The sequence below is a fragment of the Balaenoptera physalus genome (genome assembly GCF_965194825.1).
Source record: "Balaenoptera physalus genome assembly, chromosome: 7".
Taxonomy (NCBI): Eukaryota; Metazoa; Chordata; class Mammalia; order Artiodactyla; family Balaenopteridae; genus Balaenoptera; species Balaenoptera physalus.
Window position 1 is genome coordinate 107,909,811 of NC_138886.1, and position 18,768 is coordinate 107,928,578.

The 18,768-nt window shown below is 51.5% G+C and overlaps 2 protein-coding genes across 15 annotated transcripts in view; one reads left to right on the forward strand and one right to left on the reverse strand.

Annotated features, from left to right (window-relative positions):
- The first annotated feature begins 430 nt into the window (after positions 1–430).
- CCAR2 (cell cycle and apoptosis regulator 2) lies at positions 431–16,281 on the forward strand. 5 transcript variants are annotated; one of them, XM_082470700.1, is made up of 21 exons: positions 431–585; positions 1,458–1,553; positions 1,824–1,915; positions 2,361–2,452; positions 2,657–2,771; positions 2,914–3,043; positions 3,548–3,644; positions 8,505–8,624; positions 10,335–10,557; positions 10,644–10,757; positions 11,054–11,217; positions 11,685–11,856; positions 11,945–12,175; positions 12,281–12,499; positions 13,138–13,282; positions 13,405–13,487; positions 14,164–14,310; positions 14,473–14,584; positions 14,675–14,863; positions 15,016–15,221; positions 15,449–16,281. In XM_082470700.1, the coding sequence occupies exons 2-21, from the start codon at positions 1,496–1,498 to the stop codon at positions 15,491–15,493; spliced, it is 2,754 nt and encodes a 917-aa protein (XP_082326826.1). In that variant the 5' UTR covers positions 431–585; positions 1,458–1,495; the 3' UTR covers positions 15,494–16,281. The 5 variants fall into 5 exon arrangements, with proteins under 5 accessions (XP_082326826.1, XP_082326828.1, XP_082326830.1 ...); XM_082470702.1 differs by having other exon boundaries at positions 13,408–13,487; XM_082470704.1 differs by having other exon boundaries at positions 12,281–12,457.
- Positions 16,282–16,520: 239 nt separating this feature from the next.
- The window catches only part of BIN3 (bridging integrator 3), a 45,239-nt gene continuing 42,991 nt past the window's right edge, over positions 16,521–18,768 (reverse strand). For 7 of the 10 annotated variants that reach the window (XM_082470730.1, XM_082470723.1, XM_082470727.1 and 4 more), the window contains one exon: positions 16,521–17,386. In XM_082470730.1, coding sequence (XP_082326856.1) covers positions 17,240–17,386 — 147 coding nt within the window. In that variant the 3' untranslated portion in view covers positions 16,521–17,239. The remainder of the gene's footprint in view (positions 17,387–18,768) is intronic. The other 3 variants (XR_014266075.1, XR_014266076.1, XM_082470726.1) reach the window with 3 other exon arrangements.

Below are 18,768 nucleotides of genomic sequence, written 5' to 3' on the forward strand. Positions count from 1 at the left end.
CCCAGGAGGTGTGTGTGGAGGGGTGTGCCATCAACAGAAGGGTAGGGCTAGGGATGGTTGAATCAGACACAGGGATGTCTTCTGGAAATGTGCACTGATCATGCATCCTCCTCCTCCAGTCAGGAGGAGGTCAGCTGGTTCTCCTCCTCCTCCTTCTCCTCCTCCTCCTCCTCCTCCACTCAGCTGGTTCTCTTGCTGCTGCGGTCTTGGGATCTGCCAGAATGAGGCATAGGTGCTCCCTTATGTTTGGGGCTCTAGCTCCAGCAGTCTTGGGACCAGGAACCAATTCTCCGAAGCCTGCTTTTCTAGTGGGACGCGTAAGAGAGGACACCACTGAGGCGCGGCTTCCTAACGCGCATCCGATCGGGGAAAGCGCACTTCCGCTCCACAGTTGGAGCGGGATGGCAGGCTGGGGTGGGGGAAGGGAGAGGTCAGTGGAGAGGAGGGAGGGACCATATCCGGGAGAGAGGCAGCTTCCGACCAGTGGTCGCGTTTCCGGAGAGGCGCTTCCGGTGGCGGCAGCAGCAGCGGCTGTGGTGGTTCCGGGTGTCTTTGTCCCCCCGGTGTCGCGGCCCTGGCCCGCAGGTGGGTTGGGGGGCCTTCCGCCGCCCCTCTGCCTCTTCGCCCCTCCCCTGGCCGAGGGGCTGCGAGGGCCGGGCCTCGAAGATGAACCGGGCGCGGAAGGGGCCGAGCCCCCCTTCGGCCTGCAAGTTCCGTCTCCCTGGCAACGGCCTCGGCCCTGGGGGCGGGCGGGAGGAGGAGAAGCCGCGCGCCTTCGTCCTCCCACGGTGGCCTGGCCGCGGCCCGGCCCGGGAGACCCGGCGCCGGCGGCTGCTGAGGCGGGAGCCGAGGGCCGGGGAGCGCGGGAGCAAGAGGGCGGGCGCGCAGCCGGATTCGCGTTCGGCCGGGCCACGGAGCTGTCTTCTCACCCGCCCGTCCGGGGAACAACGGGCCGGGCTTCCGGGGAGAGGGCCCACACCATCTCCTCTCCGGCAGCAGCCTCCTCCATTTTTCCGGGCCTTGCGTGGAGCTCTTTGGCGGATGCATTGAATGAATGAATGTCATCGGGGCTCTTTCCAACCCTCCACTCTCCCCAACCATCTGAGGGTGGCGTGGCATAGTGAGAGGAGCTCTAAGTTGTCGGGAGATCTGGGTGTGAGTCCTGGTTTTGTACCTACCTGGTTCTGTGGCCTCGGGCAAGTCTCAGTCCCTTCGAGCTTCAGTTTCCTTTTCGTTGAAAGAGCATAACAGTATCACCCACCACTAGATTATCGTGAGAGCAGACTGGAACATTGTAATTTCTCCATTTCCTGCTCCTCTTCACATTCTCACCATCCGTCTCCTCTTTTTATTCTCAGTATCCATCTCCCCATTTTCCTTAAGGTCCTTAGTTCCTTTTTTGGGGTAGATGGAAAATTTCCCTATGAGCTGTTAATTTATTTCTTTTCTGATTGAAGGTTTTCCCCCAAGACTCTGAAAGAGGACAGCATTCCCAATGTCCCAGTTTAAGCGCCAGCGGATCAACCCACTACCAGGGGGACGCAACTTCTCAGGTGATCACCTTTATCTCTACCTGGCCTAGTACTGGGAAGTGTGTGTTTTGGAGTTAGTCTTTCAAAATGTGGCTTTTGGGGTTTCCCTGGTGGAGTGCAATTTGCTGCTGACTTTTCTTAGGAAAAAACATGACCACAGTAGTTGTCAGCGAAACCCTGTGTGGGACATACTTGGATCCACTTTGCTCTTTGGGTTTACCATTTCCTCTAGCTGAATCTAGTGCTTAAGATGGTAGGTGCAGTTTCTGGATTGCTTCTGTGTCCCAACAGGCGCAGCTTCAACATCTCTTCTGGGTCCTCCTCCTGGTTTGCTCACTCCTCCTGTGGCCACAGACCTGTCCCAAAATGCCAGGCACCTTCAGGTAGGTTGGGCATCCTATCTAGTGAGTTCCGGCACTCGGGACTACCCCGGCATGCGTGGTTGCCCGATGCTTTCATTCATACATCACAGTGTTCATCCTTCCCGACACTCCTGTCCTCGGCCCGTCCAGAGGCGACTAGACATCTGTGACTGGGGAGTCCTAGGTTCTGGCTCTAGGGAGCTCTCTGGGGTGCTTCTTGGAATTAAAGAACTGGAAATCCTAGAAGAAGCTTATGACCCAAGAGTCAGCATGACTCCCCCCCAGTAGATTGGTTATGTCCACTGTACATATGCTTCCTTCTATATGTATGCTTCCTTCCATGGAAATCTCCGTGCAGTACTCTGATTGAGCTGGGGGTGGGGCGGGGTGGATGAAGATGAGATGCTAATGGCAGAGCATGGACAAATGCTCCCTATTACCTTTAAACTGCACTCTTCTCTTATAGGGTGGAGAGAAGCAGCGGGTCTTCACTGGCATTGTTACCAGTTTGCATGACTACTTTGGGGTGGTGGATGAAGAGGTCTTTTTTCAGCTAAGGTAGGCTTGAGGCTGATCGCCTTCTGGAAATGCTTATTGGATTCAGTTCTGTCACTATGCTGGTGGGTCCCCTATAATGCCAGTGCTTTGCTGTTGTTATGCAAAGTGTGAGAAATCTTGATGGGAAGGGCCTCATAGAGACAGTCAGGGTGGCTTGGCCAGGGTTTCTCTCCTGACTGGGTCTCCTGGCTTGTGTGCTGGCAGTGTGGTGAAGGGCCGGCTGCCCCAGCTGGGTGAGAAGGTGCTGGTGAAGGCTGCATACAACCCAGGCCAGGCAGTGCCCTGGAATGCTGTCAAGGTGCAAACGCTCTCCAACCAGGTATTCATCTCTCCTTGGCATGTTTATTGGAAAGGGGTAGGAGGGAACCTTACTTTGGTCAAGGGGCTGGGGCTGCATCTTTCCAAGGTAGTGAGCAGGTCAGCTATGGGATGCCCTGAATTTCCTGGTTACTGTCCTGCAGCCCCTGCTGAAGTCCCCAGCACCTCCCCTTCTACATGTGGCAGCCCTGGGCCAGAAGCAAGGGATTCTGGGAGCTCAGCCCCAGCTGATCTTCCAGCCTCACCGGATTCCCCCACTCTTTCCTCAGAAGCGTGAGTACCAGTGGCATGGATATTGGGGGTGTGGCTTTATGGGGTACTCGGGATGAATGGACTTGTAACTGTTAGGTTGCTGCTCTTAGAATAGATGTGGGTATTTCATGCACTGGAAGAAAGGGACAGGAAATTTGGGCAAATATTTAGGGTTTTTTTTTTTTTTTTAATAAATTTATTTATTTATTTATATTTATTTTTGGCTGTGTTGGGTCTTCGTTTCTGTGCGAGGGCTTTCTCCAGTTGCGGTGAGCGGGGGCCACTCTTCATCGCGGTGCGCGGGCCTCTCACTGTCACGGCCTCTCCCGTTGCGGAGCACAGGCTCCAGACGCGCAGGCTCAGTAGTTGTGGCTCACGGGCTCAGCTGCTCCGCGGCATGTGGGATCTTCCCAGACCAGGGCTTGAACCCGTGTTCCCTGCATTGGCAGGCAGATTCTTAACCACTGCGCCACAAGGGAAGCCCTATTTAGGGGTTTTGAGTCACCAGCCATTTCCTTTCTGCAGCTCTGAGTCTCTTCCAAACATCCCATACACTTCATCTGAGCCACCTGAACAGATTTCCTGCTCGGGGCCCTCATGGACGATTGGATCCGGGCCGAAGGTAAGAGGATGATCAAGCAGGAAAGGAAAGGTGTTTTATTTTATTTGCCTCTAAGAGAATGTCCTTTTTTTTTTTTTTTTTTTTTTTTTTGGCCACCTGTTGACACTAACATTCTCTTTCTACAACTAGATCCTAGTCCCTTTACCCTGACATAGGCTGACACATTGAGATGTATGTACAAATATCAGAACTTTATAAGCTGGTTCAGCAAGTAGGGATTTGGTGTAATTCATTTTTCAAAGTATCACATTGAATTTTTTAATATATAATTTTCCTTTTTATTTCTCGTGCATAAGATTGAGACACCAAGAATCAAAACTATCAAGAAAATAATAATTGTCCAAAAAAAGTAACTTTGCAGTGTATTTTTTAAATTGAAGCATAATTTACAATATTATACCAGTAGATTGGATTTTTTTTTTTTTAAACATCTTTATTGAAGTATAATTGCCTTACAATGGTGTGTTAGCTTCTGCTTTATAACAAAGTGAATCAGTTATACATATACAATATGTTCCCATTTCTCTTCCCTCTTGCATCTCCCTCCCTCCCACCCTCCCCATCCCACCCCAGGTGGTCACAAAGCACCGAGCTGATCTCCCTGTGCTATGCGGCTGCTTCCCACTAGCTATCTGTTTTACATTTGGTAGTGTATATATGTCCATGACACTCTCTTACCCTGTCACATCTCACCCCACCCCCTCCCCATATCCTCAAGTCCATTCTCTAGTAGGTCTGTGTCTTTATTCCCGTCTTGCCACTAGGTTCTTCATGGCCTTTTTTTTTTTTTTCTCCTTAGATTCCGTATATATGTGTTAGCATACTGTATTTGTTTTTCTCTTTCTGACTTACTTCACTCTGTATGACAGACTCTAACTCCATCCACCTCATTACAAATACCTCCATTTCGTTTCTTTTTATGGCTGAGTATTATTCCATTGTATATATGTGAGATTGGATATTTTTATATATTACGAGGTGATCACCACAATAGCTAGTTACCATCTGTCACCATACTAAGTTATTACTATAGTATTGAGTATATCCTCTATGCTGTATGTTACATCCCCATGACTTGTTTTATAACTGGAAGTTTGTACTTCTTAATACCTCTTCACCTATTTTGCCCATTCCTCCCAGCCTCCTCCCCTCTAGTGACCACCAGTATGTTCTCTATACCTGTGAGTCTGTTTCTGTTTTTTTATGTTTGTGCGTTTGTTTTGTCTTTTAGTTTCCTCCAGTGCATAATTTAATTCTTAGTATCAAACATGTTTCTTTAAATACACTGTACAGTTCAGTGGTGTGATAGACTGTGTATGTTGCACTCTGCCCAGAAATCCAGGTCTGTGCCGTGGCCATGCAGACATGGCCTTGTGTGGAGCAGGCATGGTGGATTTGGGCCTTTGGGGCATCCCAGGCCATCCTGTGTCATCTGTGAGCGTTGGGGACTGCCAGGAGCACGCTTCCTGTTCTCTCTGGCTCACGTGTTCCTTATCCTGCCTTACTCTCTCCCTAAAAGTGTTTGTTTATATCCCTGGGGGTTACGCTCTAGACTAGTTTGCTTAAGACTTGTTCTAGTTCTGTCCGTCTTCATTGTAAGTTTTTACTATGAAAAATTTCAAGTATAAGCATAGTAAGTAAAAAAGGATGATGAACCTTCATATATCCATCACCCAGTTTAAACAAGTATCAGTATCTGCCATTCTTTTTCATCTACTCCCTGCCTTGTACTTGATTTTTTTTTTTTAAGGTAAAATTTATTTAGGTTGATGTGCACAAATCTTAGATGGACAGTTTTGACAAATGGAAAATCCTGTGTAACTCTCACCCCTATTAAGATATAGAACATTTCCATCACTCTAGAAAGTGTTCTCATGTTCTAGTTCTCTTTGAAATGAGAACTGTTCTGAGAAGGAAACAGCCCCCTATCCCAGAGGCCAGTAGATTATTACATGGTAAGGGCTGAGAATGCAGTCCACTGAGAACATGTAAAAGGAGCATGGAGTTCCTCAGAGAAAAAGTTTAGGCAGAGTGATGTAGCTAGTCTCTGTGCTGAAGCTACTGTTTGTTCCCTCGGGATAGGTCATGTGAACACTAAGGAGGCGGGAAAGCTTTGATTGTGTAGGATTGTTTTCCACAGTGTCTCTGCTTGAAACACTCTTTCATTCTTGAGTTACTGGTATACGTTTTGCATACACCCATCTTCTTGGTCTTCAGAATTTCCAAGGACTTTCCACCTCTCACATTCTGTGAGTTTATTAAAGGCTTCATTCAAAATCACAGCAGGTGCCCTCAGGGATAATGTAGCCTGGGTGGAAATCAGTGGCTGCTACTGACTTTCTGCTTTAGGTTCACATTCAGCCTTTCTATATAGCCAGTTGCATTTGATTGTCCTGGACATGCCAAGCCCCGTGCAAGACCTGTGTTCTGTTACTTTGGCCATAATGCTTCAGTGTCATGGCTTCTCGAGGAAGGAGACATGACCATTGGGAGAGAGATATTACAATCAGTCAGTAGAGAGAATTTGCAGAGTCATTCTGCAAAGGGGGCAGTAGGAATGAGGTCACCCTGAGGGGGAACAACAATTTATGATGGAGTCACCCATGTTAGCGTTTGACTGGAAACCAGGTTTTATTTTGAACTTCAGGTTTTGGGAGGCAGGAAACTGTCTCCTTTGGATTGCTAATGCTGAACTACTGCGGTTTTTAGACAGGGCTATCCAGCTGGATATACCATCTCAGTATCCTGCTGAGGTTACGGAGATGGCTTCCACTGGTCATGCCTTATAACCTGTTCCTGACAATTCACAATAAGGGGAGAAAACTGGTCGTTGAGTTTACAGGATTCAGTGGAACATCCACTTTATCTTGAGGTTGACAGCATTTACTGAAGAGTTCACTTCAGTCATGGGTGAGCTGAAGAGAGTTGTCAAAATGACTTTGGAACAGTTCTTCTGCTAGAGACACAGAAGCACTGACACCCCACAAGGGCAAGATTAGAAGGCAGCTTTTGGAGGGAGATGCTATGAACAAGGAAATTACCCAGGCAGAAATCTGAGAAAAGAAGAAAAACTTTGTGTTAAATATAATCAAGTTTGTTACGCAGGGGTGTGATGACTAGGGAAGCCACCCAGGCAGGTCTAAAGGGAAAGAGTAGACACGTTCTGGTAAATAGAGTCAACTCGGCATTACCTCAGCACGAAGAATGGACAACGGATTTTATTTCCCTTGTGAGACATGGGGGTTTTTTCCCCTTATCAGTCTGGCATTTTATAATGGTCTAAAGGTTTTTTCTCTTCTATTATTTTTATTTCTTGCCCCCATAACATAGTGATACTATAATAAGTGATTTATTACAAAAATGTATAAAGTAGTGCATGCTATTATATAAAGTTAAAAATACTATAAAAATATATCATTCCCTCTTTCCCTTTAAAGGTAACCATTTAAAAACTTTTAAAGTATAGTTGATTTACAATATTGTATTAGTTCCAGGTGTACAACATAGCAGTTGTACTCCATTTAAAGTTATAAAATGTTGGCTGTATTCCCTGTGCTGTGCATTACACCTTTGTATCTTATTTATTTTGTACATAGTAGTTTGTACCTCTTAATCTCTTACCCTTATCTTCCACCCCATCCCCAAGGTAACCATTCTTAAAGACCTTTAGAAAATAATTTTGAAATGCAAATTTACTTTCTGCCACTTTTTCCCCCCATGTTCTTTTCTAGTCTTTATCTATATATATGCATACTTTTTATAATTTAAATATTTGAGTTCAGATTTTTTTATACGTTCTTATCGAACATCTGTTCCATATTGCACTGTAATCCTCATAATTGTTTTAATGGCTGTATGATTACTTATTTATTATAAAAATTCAGGATTGCTAGATACACACGTGGTTTTCTTTTTTTTATATATAAATTTATTTATTTATTTTATTTTTGGCTGTGTTGGGTCTTCGTTGCTGCACCCGGGCTTTCTCTAGTTGCGGCGAGTGGGGGCTACTCCTCGTTGCGGTGCACGGGCTTCTCATTGCGGTGGCTTCTCTTGTTGCGGAGCACGGGCTCTAGGCGCAGGGGCTTCAGTAGTTGTGGCACGCGGGCTCTAGAGCGCAGGCTCAGTAGTTGTGGCGGATGGACTTAGCTGCTCCGCGGCATGTGGGATCTTCCCGGACCAGGGCTCGAACCCGTGTCCCCTGCATTGGCAGGAGGATTCTTAACCATGGCGCTACCAGGGAAGTCCCACACGTGGTTTTCTTACTCGGCTTGAATTTTTTCTACTATATATAACCTTTTTTCTTCTGAATTAACTTCCTTGGGATAAATTTTTAAGAGTGAAATTACTGGATCAAAGGGTTGCAGTATTTTTATGACTCTAATGTGTAGTGTTGAGGGTTTTTACCAGAACTGTCTCTTTTAATGAAACTTGACAGAACCTATAGCATGGTGCCATATGTATATATATCTTGATAGAAAAAAAATCAGTTAAATTCTTTTTCTCATTTCAAAAAATTATATTAAATATAAGAAAATTCATCACCTTCATCTGTCAGAGGTATCCACCATTAATATTTCTTTTTAAAGCTTTTTTGGCACATTTGAGGCACTACTGTATATATAGTGTTCCATATAATTCTTTTTGTTTAACATGAATGGTTTTCTGTGTTATTAAAAGCATTTAAATATCCATCTTAATGTCTTTTATAACACTCGTATATGACTGTTAGCATGGCTTCTTTATCCATGTCTTTAAAGTTGGGGATTCAGATTGTTTCTAGTTCTTTTTAGGCCAGTTTGTACTGAATCTGTATGTAACAGTGTGGTCTCTTCCTTCTGGTAATGGATCAACCTCCAGCGATGACTATGACTCCAAGAAACGCAAACAGCGAGCTGGTGGAGAGCCTTGGGGTGCTAAGAAACCAAGGCATGACCTGCCTCCTTACCGAGTCCATCTCACTCCCTACACTGTGGACAGGTGAGTGGTGAGGCTGGGGTGGGGGGTGAGACTTGTAGCTGGTAACAGTTTCTTGTGTAAGTGAGATATAGTCTGGGAGTAAGAGTGTGTGAGTGTGTGTGTGTGTGTGTGTGTGTGTGCGCGCGCACGCGCTCATGACCTTTTTGTTTCATTTTTGTTTTTTAATGTGACAGATTTTTTACTTCAAAATCTCAAGTTCTGACCAGCATAGCACCACTGACATGGGTGCCCTTGATAGAACTTTATGATTTGATCACCAGAAATTGTTAGGCCAGGCTATAATTAAGGCTTATCAATCAAAATCCAGGTACCCAATACCAGTTATGAGTCAGGTAGAAATTGTGGGTCATAGGAACCCTGGGACTGGTTTCCCAGGGAAGCTCTAAATTATTTTTTAAGTGCTACAGCATGTATGAGGTCACTGGCCCACAAGCTTACTTCTCACACGTAGAAACTGACTGACTGAGAGGTAGATGAGCAATTCCAGATTCCATCTAGCAGGGGAGATGCAGGGCTCCAGCTGCTGTTTTAGAGATAAGGCCCCAAAGCCAAGTCCACCTAAGTCTGAGCTGAGGTGAGGGCAGCCTCCTGGCACCTCCTCCTCAAGATGGCAGGGAAGGAGGGCTGCTACTGCTCTTCCCCTGTCACCGCTTCCTCTCCCCAGGCCCAGGCAGGGCCTCTTATTCTCCATGCTGACCCACCTGCCTCCCAAGGTTAATCTGATGAGATACTGGTCCCCACATCATCACCACTGGAGGGGTGAATATAGAGCCTCCTCATGTGGTCAGAACACGACTGCTAACAATTAGCCACACACACACAGCTGTTTTTTTTTTTTTTAAAACACAACTGGAAACCTATTGTACATACTGTTCAGTACTTTGCTTTTTCACTTGTCTTGGAATTTATTCCACGTTAAAGTTTATTAGACTGATCTCATTCTTTTTAGCAACTGCACAGCATTCTACTAAATGGATGGACCAGAATTTGTTTAACCAGTTCTCCATTTTTAGTCTTTAATTATCCTAAACATTGTTGTAATAATAAACATCCTTCTCTATACATCTGCGTGGACAGGTGCAAGCATTTTATTGAGCTCAATTCCTAGAAATGGAGTAGCTGGCTCATAGGGCTGTCAGCCTTGACAGATACTGCCAGGCCTCTCACGGAGGCGGTGTCGGCTTACGTTCTCACACGAGGTGTGAGGCTCTTGCACCCCAGCCGTTGCCAGTGCTGTGTTATCCAGCTTTGTGATCTTTGTCGGTCTGATAGGTGAAGAGTGATACCCTGATTTGAATTTAATTATGAGTGAGATTGAGCATATTTTCATGAGCTTCTAAGTCTCATTTCTTTTTCTAAGTTATCTGTTGCTGTCCGTTTTTCCAGTTTTCTCTTAGACTTGTGAACTCTGTTAGTGACTTGTGGGTTCCTTTTATATTAAGACAGTGACCCTTTTCTCTATCACATATTGCAGATGTCTTTTTTTTTTCCTTCCCCAGATTGACTTTATTTTGCCACTAGAGGTTGTAACATTTTAGTGGTCAAGTCTGATCCATTTTTATCTTTTCAGAAGTGTCTTACTTAGAAAGCTCTTCTTTTCTCAGATTATAAAATAATCTGCTCCCTTTTCCTTTCAAGTCTTTTATGGTTCCATTTTTAAAAATAATTTAGTCTTTGCTCAATCTGGAATTCCTTCCTTACTTCCCATAGCCCCACCTGTGACTTCTTAGAACTCCAGCGCCGTTACCGCACCCTGCTGGTTCCCTCAGATTTTCTGGCTGTGCATCTGAGCTGGCTGTCGGCCTTCCCTCTGAGCCAGCCCTTCTCCCTCCATCATCCAAGCCGCATCCAGGCATCTTCTGAGAAGGAGGCAGCTCCAGACGCTGGTGCTGAGCCCGCGCCCACAGACAGTGACCCTGCTTACAGTTCCAAGGTGAGTTGGCTGGGGTCCTGCCTCTTTGTCCCGTTGTTGGAGGCTGAGAAAGCTCTCGAGTGTCTCCTTTCTGCCGTCCCTACCAGGTACTGCTGCTCTCTTCCCCGGGGTTGGAGGAATTGTATCGTTGTTGCATGCTCTTCGTGGATGATGTGGCTGAGCCAAGGGAGACGCCAGAACATCCTCTGAAGCAAATTAAAGTAAGAGCTGGAGCCCAGGGGGCAAGACTCGCTCACTGACGATGTTCGGTTCCTGCTCAGGAACTCAGAGAAACGGGGTTCCGGGGCTGAGATACCCGTCGTTTTACCAGGAGGACAGCGTGGCTGAGAGATGTTCTTTCTTATCAGAATTATGTGGGGTTCACATTCACGGGTAGAGATACCCCTCCCGCCCCCAATGTGGCAGACCCTTTGTTCCCCACCGGCGGCAGGTTGTCTCCCTGTGGGAGACCCACGTGATTGGTTTTTCCTTTCTTACCCCTGGTCTCTTTTTGCAGTTTTTGCTGGGCCAGAAGGAAGAGGAGGTAGTGTTGGTGGGGGGCGAGTGGTCTCCTTCTCTGGACGGCTTCGACCCCAAGGGTGACCCGCAGGTGCTCGTCCGCACCGCCATCCGCTGCGCGCAAGCCCAGACCGGCATCGACTTGAGTGCCTGCACCAAGTGGTGAGTGGCTGCCCGAGCTGTTGTCTGTGGCTGCCCAGTGAGTTGGCGAGACCCGGCAGGGAGCCAGGCTTCTGCTGGGCCTTTCTGACCTGTTAGTTCCCGTCTGTCCCCTAGTCCCTGCTCATCACCCCCTCCCTCCAGCCCTCGCAGTGGTCGCCGTGGTCGTGAGCACGGCGAGGGGTGTGTAAGTGTGTTGAAGGCCAGCTGACTCTCCAAGGCTCGTCAGATGTGGCCCCCCCAGCCACATTCCGTGCTCCTTCTTGTTGCCATGGCACCTCGGATAGTAATTGTCTGCTTACTTGTCTCTCCCCACTGACTAACCATTTCTTGAGGACTTGGTCTATATCTTTTATTTCTGTACTGTCAGAGCTTGGCACACAGTATGTGTTCATTAAATGCTGATTGGAAACTGAAGCCCTCACGAATGTCATGGGTCAGTACTGCATTTTTCCTTTTGCTGTGAGCAGGTGGCGCTTTGCTGAGTTTCAGTACCTGCAGCTGGGACCCCCGAGGCGGCTCCAGACCGTGGTGGTGTACCTGCCGGACATCTGGACCATCATGCCTACTTTGGAAGAGTGGGAGGCCCTGTGCCAGCAGAAAGCTGCAGAGGCAGCTCCCCCGCCCCAGGAGGTGCCAGTGGTGAGGCTGAGCCTTACGAACACATGGGGAAAGTAGGGGCCCTAACCCCTGGACCCACTTGGTCATAGCTCTTGACTTTTCGTCACAGGAAACAGAGCCTACAGAACAGGCAGCTGATGCATCAGAGCAGGCAGCAGACACCTCTAAACAGAATGCAGAGAATCCGGAGGTCACTGCACAGCAGGAAATGGACACCGATCTCCCAGAGGCCCCTCCACCCCCTCTAGAACCTGCTGTCATGGCACGCCCCAGCTGTGTAAACCTGTCCATCCATAGTATCGTGGAGGACCGGAGGCCAAAAGAAAGGATCTCTTTTGAGGTAGGTGTAGGAGTCTGGGGGCTGTGGGGCAGGGCGTATGGGATGGCGGGGTTTGGAACACCCCATTTTTTGATGCTCGTGACCCCTTGTTGCCTCTTCCACCAGGTGATGGTGTTGGCTGAGCTGTTTCTGGAGATGCTGCAGAGGGATTTTGGCTATAGGATTTATAAGATGCTGCTGAGCCTTCCTGAAAAGGTCGTGGCCGCACCTGAACCTGAGAAGGAGGAGGCGGCCAAGGAGGAAGAAGCAGTCAAGGAGGAGGCCAAGGAGTCCAAGGATGAGGTACAGAGTGAGGGCACAGCTGCCGAGTCAGATGCCCCGCCGGTGAGTACCTCTGCCCCCGTGCACGGGCACTGGGGCTGCACATGGTAATGCTGCACAGAACTGGGGCGCTGCGTGGCACCAGCGCTGCTCAGAGTGCTTTATGGGTCTTCTCATCACCCCTCGCTCACTGCGCACGCGCTCTGTGACCCTGCTGTGACTCAGGTGCGGGGCGCTTAACTCTCCCACGTGGCCACACAGCCCAGAGGTGGTTGGTGTACCTGGGAGAAGGGAGGCGGGCCTGGAGCAGTGAAGGGAAGCGTGGTTGACACGGCAGCGCGGAAGTCTCCATTAACAGGAACGCTTTGAAGGGTACGGGTGTTTTGATTACCTGACGGTTAACTAGAACACTGCATTTTCTTAAACATTTCTAAAGCACGTGGGTCTTCTTCCTGCCTAAATACTGTCAAGTAAACAAATTTCTTACGGGACTGAGATTGACTCTTGAGGAAAATCCCAGGTGTCTGGAACTCGCCCTGGTCTGCTCTGTGACCCCCATGTAACGAAGTATGTTAAATGAGACGTTGCATATGTGCCTTCGGCGCGGTGCCCGAACGCGGCTGACACACAGATGTTAACCGTTGTTATTGTTGGTAGTCACAGGGGCAGTTCCTCGCATCATCTTGGTCTGCTTCTCCTAGAAGGAAGACGGGCTTTTGCCCAAACCCCCGTCTTCTGGGGGAGAGGAAGAAGAGAAACCCCGGGGCGAGGTGTCCGAGGACCTCTGTGAAATGGCCCTGGACCCAGAACTGCTGCTCCTGAGGGACGATGGGGAGGAGGAGTTCGGTATGTCTGGCGCCTGCCCTGGTTGGCGGCTTCCTGGCTCTGTGGCTCCCGTTCTGGCTGTGTGTGGAGCCAGTCCGGGCCTGTGTGCTCCCGGCTCCAAGTTCATCTCGGGCTTTCTGTAGCAGGAGCCAAGCTGGAGGATTCCGAGGTCCGGTCGGTTGCCTCGAATCAGTCAGAGATGGAGTTCTCATCCCTTCAGGACATGGTGAGACCTCTGTGCCTTTCTGGGTCTCAGTGACAGGGAAGCTTAGCAAGGCCTCTGCCTCACTCCTGGGAAAGGGGTGCTTTTCCTAAATGACCTCTGGCATCTTCTGATTGACGAAAGACGAAAGGTGGTTCTTGGCTTATGGGATGGCATGCTCGTAGGATCGAGGCGAGCACTTCGGTATCTCCATCAGGGCGGATCTGAGCGAGCTGTCTGACCTGGGAGCACCCGAGGTTCCTGTGTGTGTGACAGCCCCTGGGGCAAAAGTGCCCCAAAGAGGCCTTTGGTTACAGGCCAAGGGACTTGCCTGGCCCAGGGTCAGGTCTCTTAACTGGAAGGGTGTGAGTGTGTCAGCCAAGCTGCTTAATTTTTTTTTTTTTTTTTTAGACTTTTCTTTTGATGTTGGAGTAGAGCCGATTAACAATGTTGTGGTAGTTTCAGGTGCACAGCAAAGGGACTCAGCCATACATGTACGTGTGTCCATTCTCCCCCAGACTCCCCTCCCATCTAGGCTGCCACATAGCATTGAGCAGAATTCCCTGTGCTATATACAGTAGGTCCTTGTTGGTTATCCATTTTAATATCAAGCGGCTAGATTTTATAAGGGCTTCGTCCTGGGTGATTTAGCATCAAGGGACCTGTTTGTAAATCCTGTTCATCCTTGTTTCTCTTTTAGCCCAAGGAGCTGGACCCCTCTCCTGTGCTCCCTCTGGACTGTCTTCTTGCTTTTGTCTTCTTTGATGCCAACTGGTGTGGCTACTTGCATCGGCGAGACTTGGAGAGGATCCTGCTTACCCTTGGGCTCCGGCTCAGCGCAGAGCAGGTGCCTTCTCACGCCCCGCCCTAGGCCTCTCTCAGATGCCTCGCCCGACATCCTTGTGTGCATGCGCGGCTCGGGATGCTGTGGTTCTAGGTTCTTGCACGGCATTGTGGGGGGACTTGCACCTTCTCATCCGTGGGCATCTTGGGTGTGTGCTTCCTACAGGCCAAACAGCTGGTCAGCAGAGTGGTGGCCCAGAACATCTGCCAGTATCGGAGCCTTCAGTACAGCCGCCCGGAGGGCCCGGATGGGGGGCTCCCTGAGGAGGTGCTCTTCGGTGCGTACTGTGCTCTGCGGCCTTCTGGGGACGGCGGAGCAGGCTGCTTTCTCCCGGGACCGTCCCTGAATCTTTTCACGGCCCTTCTAGGAAACCTGGACCTGCTCCCTCCTCCCGGGAAGAGTGCCAAGCCGGGCGCTGCCCCTGTGGAGCACAAGGGCCTGGTGTCCCACAACGGCAGCCTCATCAACGTGGGGAACCTGCTGCAGCGTGCGGAGCAGCAGGACAGCGGGCGGCTCTACCTGGAGAACAAGATTCACACACTGGAGCTGAAGCTGGGTGAGTGGCTGGCGGCGCGGGGGCCTGTCACGGCCGGGCGCAGACGCGAGGAGACGAGCGGGAGGCCCGCCCCTCAGCCCCTCAGGCCCGGAGGCCTCTCGCCCTACGCTCCCCTCCTTAGCTTGGCAGTCTTTCCTGTCTTCCCCCGCCAGAGGAGAGCCATAACCGCTTCTCAGCCACTGAAGTGACGAATAAGACACTGGCCGCAGAGATGCAGGAGCTGAGAACCCGGCTGGCCGAGGCAGAGGAGACGGCCCGGACGGCGGAGCGACAGAAGCACCAGTTTCAGCGGCTGCTACAGGAGTTCCGAAGGCGCCTGACCCCCCTGCAGCTTGAGGTGCAGCGGATGGTTGAAAAGGTGAGCCTCCTGGGAGAGCCGGCCGCCGGGCGGGGAGGCTGGGTCAGGGCAGCCGGCATGGGGCCGGGCCCAGGTTCGCCTTGCCTCCGCCTCCATCCGCTAGTTTCTTATGGAATCGATCAGTCAGCAGCTGGCACCCTGGAGTCTCCCAGGAGGAAGTGCTCAGTAGTCCTTGGATCTCGGCCCTTCCTCTGAGTCCCGATTCTCGTTACATCTGTTTCAAACAGGCAGACAGCTGGGTAGAGAAGGAGGAGCCAGCACCTAGCAACTGAGGGGCCTGGTGCAGGAGCTGCCATCCTGTGAGGTCAGCGATGGAGCCTGCTGAAGTTAGAGCCCTTTTGGTTCTAGAAAGAAGCTGGAGCAGGACCTGGGAGCCATAGGCAGGGGTGGCTGACCCCTGCGCTCGGCCTCTGTAGAGGAGCTCAGGCCGTCAGGGTGGGGTCTGTCTGTGCCGTGTGGGACGGATGAGTGAGGAAGCCGGTTCCACTTGCAACTAAATCCAACATCTTCTGCACCCCTCGAATGTCATTTTGCCCTCTACCTTGGGATTCCTCCTGGGGCCCTTTCGTCTTGTGCTTTCTCCTGTCCTCTTCCAGTGTAGAATAAGACGGGAGGAAAAGGCTTTTTGAGTCTGTCATAAGGTCTGATGCCAATAAACTGAAGAAACAGACGCGGAAGCTGGCTGGGGGTAAGAGCCCCTTCCTCCGGATGGCACAAATCCTGCCAGGTCACAGGAGCAGGTTCTGGGGGGAAGGGTCTCCCGCGGCCACCGCAGGAACGGAGTCAGTCAGTGCTAGCGAGCGTTCAGCGTTGGGCAGTGTTTGCCAGTGAACACTGTGTTCCAGCCACCCCAGACTTGCCAGAAGAAACCAGCACCTCTTTTCCCTGGCTCCCCGTGTTCAGAATGTGGTATTGGCTCTGGCCCAGCCTTTTCCCTGTTCCCCATAAGTCTCGCCTCTTTCCATAATCCGTGGTTTCAGTTTGACTTTGTATATAAAGTGTTCTGTTTTTTTTTTTTTTTTGGCTTTTTGTTTTTTAAATAAACCAAAGTCAAAACAAACCTAAGTGTCCTCCGTAACTCTCCCCTCGCCCCTCTTCTAGGTCTGCCTGTGCTCCGCCCTCCTCCCAACCCTCAGCGCAGCCTCTGCTCGAAGCAGGTGTCACCTCTGGAGGGTGGGGGGGGGGGCGCAGCTCTGGGCTCTGCTGCCTGCTGCTCGGGAGAGGGGCTGCCGCGGGGTCTGGGAAGGACTTGGGGTGGCTCCTCCCCTCCTCTCTTTAGTTACAGCACAACAATATACAGACATTTTATTGAAAACTTTACTTGGAAAAATAAAATCCCAAATAATCAGGTGAGACATAAACCCACTGTTGTTGCTCTGAGGCCTGTGACTCGGTCTGTGACATTTTGTGGGGTAGGCTGTTGACACGCGTTGAGTCCCAGCTTCCTAGGGAAGCCGCAAGACTTGGGGCTCTGCCCTGCAGTTGACCCAAAGTCTAGAAGTGGGCAGAGCCGGCCGCTGTCTTGCCGAGAGGCTGGGGTGAGGGGCCCGTTGCGGCTGGGAGACCGTGGCTTTCACGTTGCCCAGGTCAGTGTCGAGGCCTCTCCCAGAAAAGGCGAGTCTGAGGTGAAAAGGCAGCGAGGGTGGGTGACTCCCCAGGGTGGCCCTTTTGGAGGTAGACGTGATCCCAACCGTGCAAGCCAGGCTAAGACCTCAAGGGAGCAGACAAGAGCCCAGGCTCTGGCCCTAGGCCAGGATGCACTTTGGACGGTTCTTTAGGGACTAAGACAGTCTACACTGCTTACCTGTCTGTGGGTTCTTGCTACGACTGGGGAGGCGAGAGCCTGCTCGGGGCTCCTGGTGCCAGGCTCATTCCCAAGGGCTGGGGTGGTGGAGCGGGAGCTGCCGCTATCCCTTCTCCCAGGCGAGGGCCCTTTGCTGCCTGATGCCCGAACCTGAGCTCGTAAAGCGTAGGCTAGAGAGGCCGACTTGTGTCCCAGAATCTTCCGAGGGCCGGGCTCAGTCATCGGCCACGATGGAGAGGGCTCGGAGCTCGCTCAGTCTCGCCTCGTTCTCCCGCTCCCGCTGCTCGTCAGGACGGCCGGGCTGGGCAAGCTGCTGGGTCAGGTCTCCGAAGATCTTGTGCATTTCCGAGTAGTACACGACCTGGGGTGGGAGCAGGAGGAGGTCGGCGGTGGTGGGCTCCAGGGTACCAGGCCCCGCGGCACGCCCCCACCCCCCGGGGGCACGGTGGGTGGATGGGCGGAGGGCCGGAGCCTGTGGGAGGCAGAGCGCAGGGCTGGACTCCACTCTTCCCTCCACCGCCGCCCCTCCCCTTGAGCTGCATGGCAGCCACAGCCCCGGCTCCTTCAGGAACGTTCACTGCCCACTGCCTGGGTAGCAGAGGGAGCGACAGGTCCTTGGTGAGGTGGAGGGGGGGCTCTGCCTTCGAGCTCTCCAAGCAGCTGAGGGGGAAGGGCTGGGGGGTGTGGGTGGATCCTTGGCGGGTCCTGGGGGCGCCAGTGAGTCAGGCCCTGCGACAAGGGGCTAACTGCTTTACAGAAGCTAGGAGAAGCTCTCATCCGTGGGAGAGGGCACAGCAGCTCCCAAAGCCCTGGGCCAGCCTTAGAAGTAAAGGTGAGAGAGGGAACACGGTTCTAGCCTCCGTCCCTTCCCAGCTCATCCCACCGCCAATCACTGCCTTAGCTGCAGAGCCAGGAAAGCAGGGCCCAGAGGCCAGGCTCACTTCCCTGTTTCCCTCTGCACAGGCACCAGAGGTGGGATGGGAGAGGCGCACAGGAACGAGGCGGGGGCAGGCCGAGGAATGGGGGGACCCATCGGCAGCCCCTCAGATGGCTGAGGGCTGAGCAGGCCCAGGGGAGGAGGGCAGGGACCATTTCTGCCTCAGTCTCCACCTCACGACCAAATGAAGTCATGTACTTTCAAGAAAGTGTTCCACACCACTCAAACACCCCTAAGTGTTACCATCTCCAGCTCCGAGTTGTCTCTGGGGAGAAGGGACTCTCCTTCTCTAGAAACCTGGAGTGCCGTTATTGGCCAGGCCAGGCCATGTCTTCCACACTCCCACAGCTGGGCTGAGGGGGAGCTAAATCAAGGCCTCCAAACACTGTCTTCACCTGAGGGGACGGGGCCCCGGCTAGTGCTGGGGGAGGGAGCGGGGTGGCCCCCCCTCCCCCAGCTCCCTGCCCTGAGCCGCACTGCGCAGGCTGAGTCACTAGGAATGCTCACTTCTCCAGTGACTAATGGCAGCAGCAGCCGCGGCAGGGGGAGGCTGGCGCTGACGAGGCAGTAAACAGCCCTCCGCCACCCTGCTGCCTGGTTACAGGGCATCCCTGGCTCCCAACCTGGGCAGCCTGGAGCTGTCTCCTGCGAGCAACAGGGTGGAGGGGGGCAGGGCAGGTGGCTGCGGGTCCGGGAGCAGCGGCACAGGACAGGGAAGTCACAGGTCTCCTGAAACACACCGTCCCCGGCCCAGGGCGAAGCTGCTGGAAGGAAGCCCGCACCTCCAGGGGCAGTGCTCTGGGGGC

Coding starts and splice junctions, on each gene's coding strand:
- CCAR2 (XM_082470700.1), top strand. CDS start 1,496: ATGTCCCAGTTTAAGCGCCAGCGGATCAACCCACTACCAGGGGGACGC. Junction 10,758..11,053: donor ATCCTCTGAAGCAAATTAAA/GTAAGAGCTGGA, acceptor CTCTTTTTGCAG/TTTTTGCTGGGCCAGAAGGA. Junction 11,218..11,684: donor TTGAGTGCCTGCACCAAGTG/GTGAGTGGCTGC, acceptor TGCTGTGAGCAG/GTGGCGCTTTGCTGAGTTTC.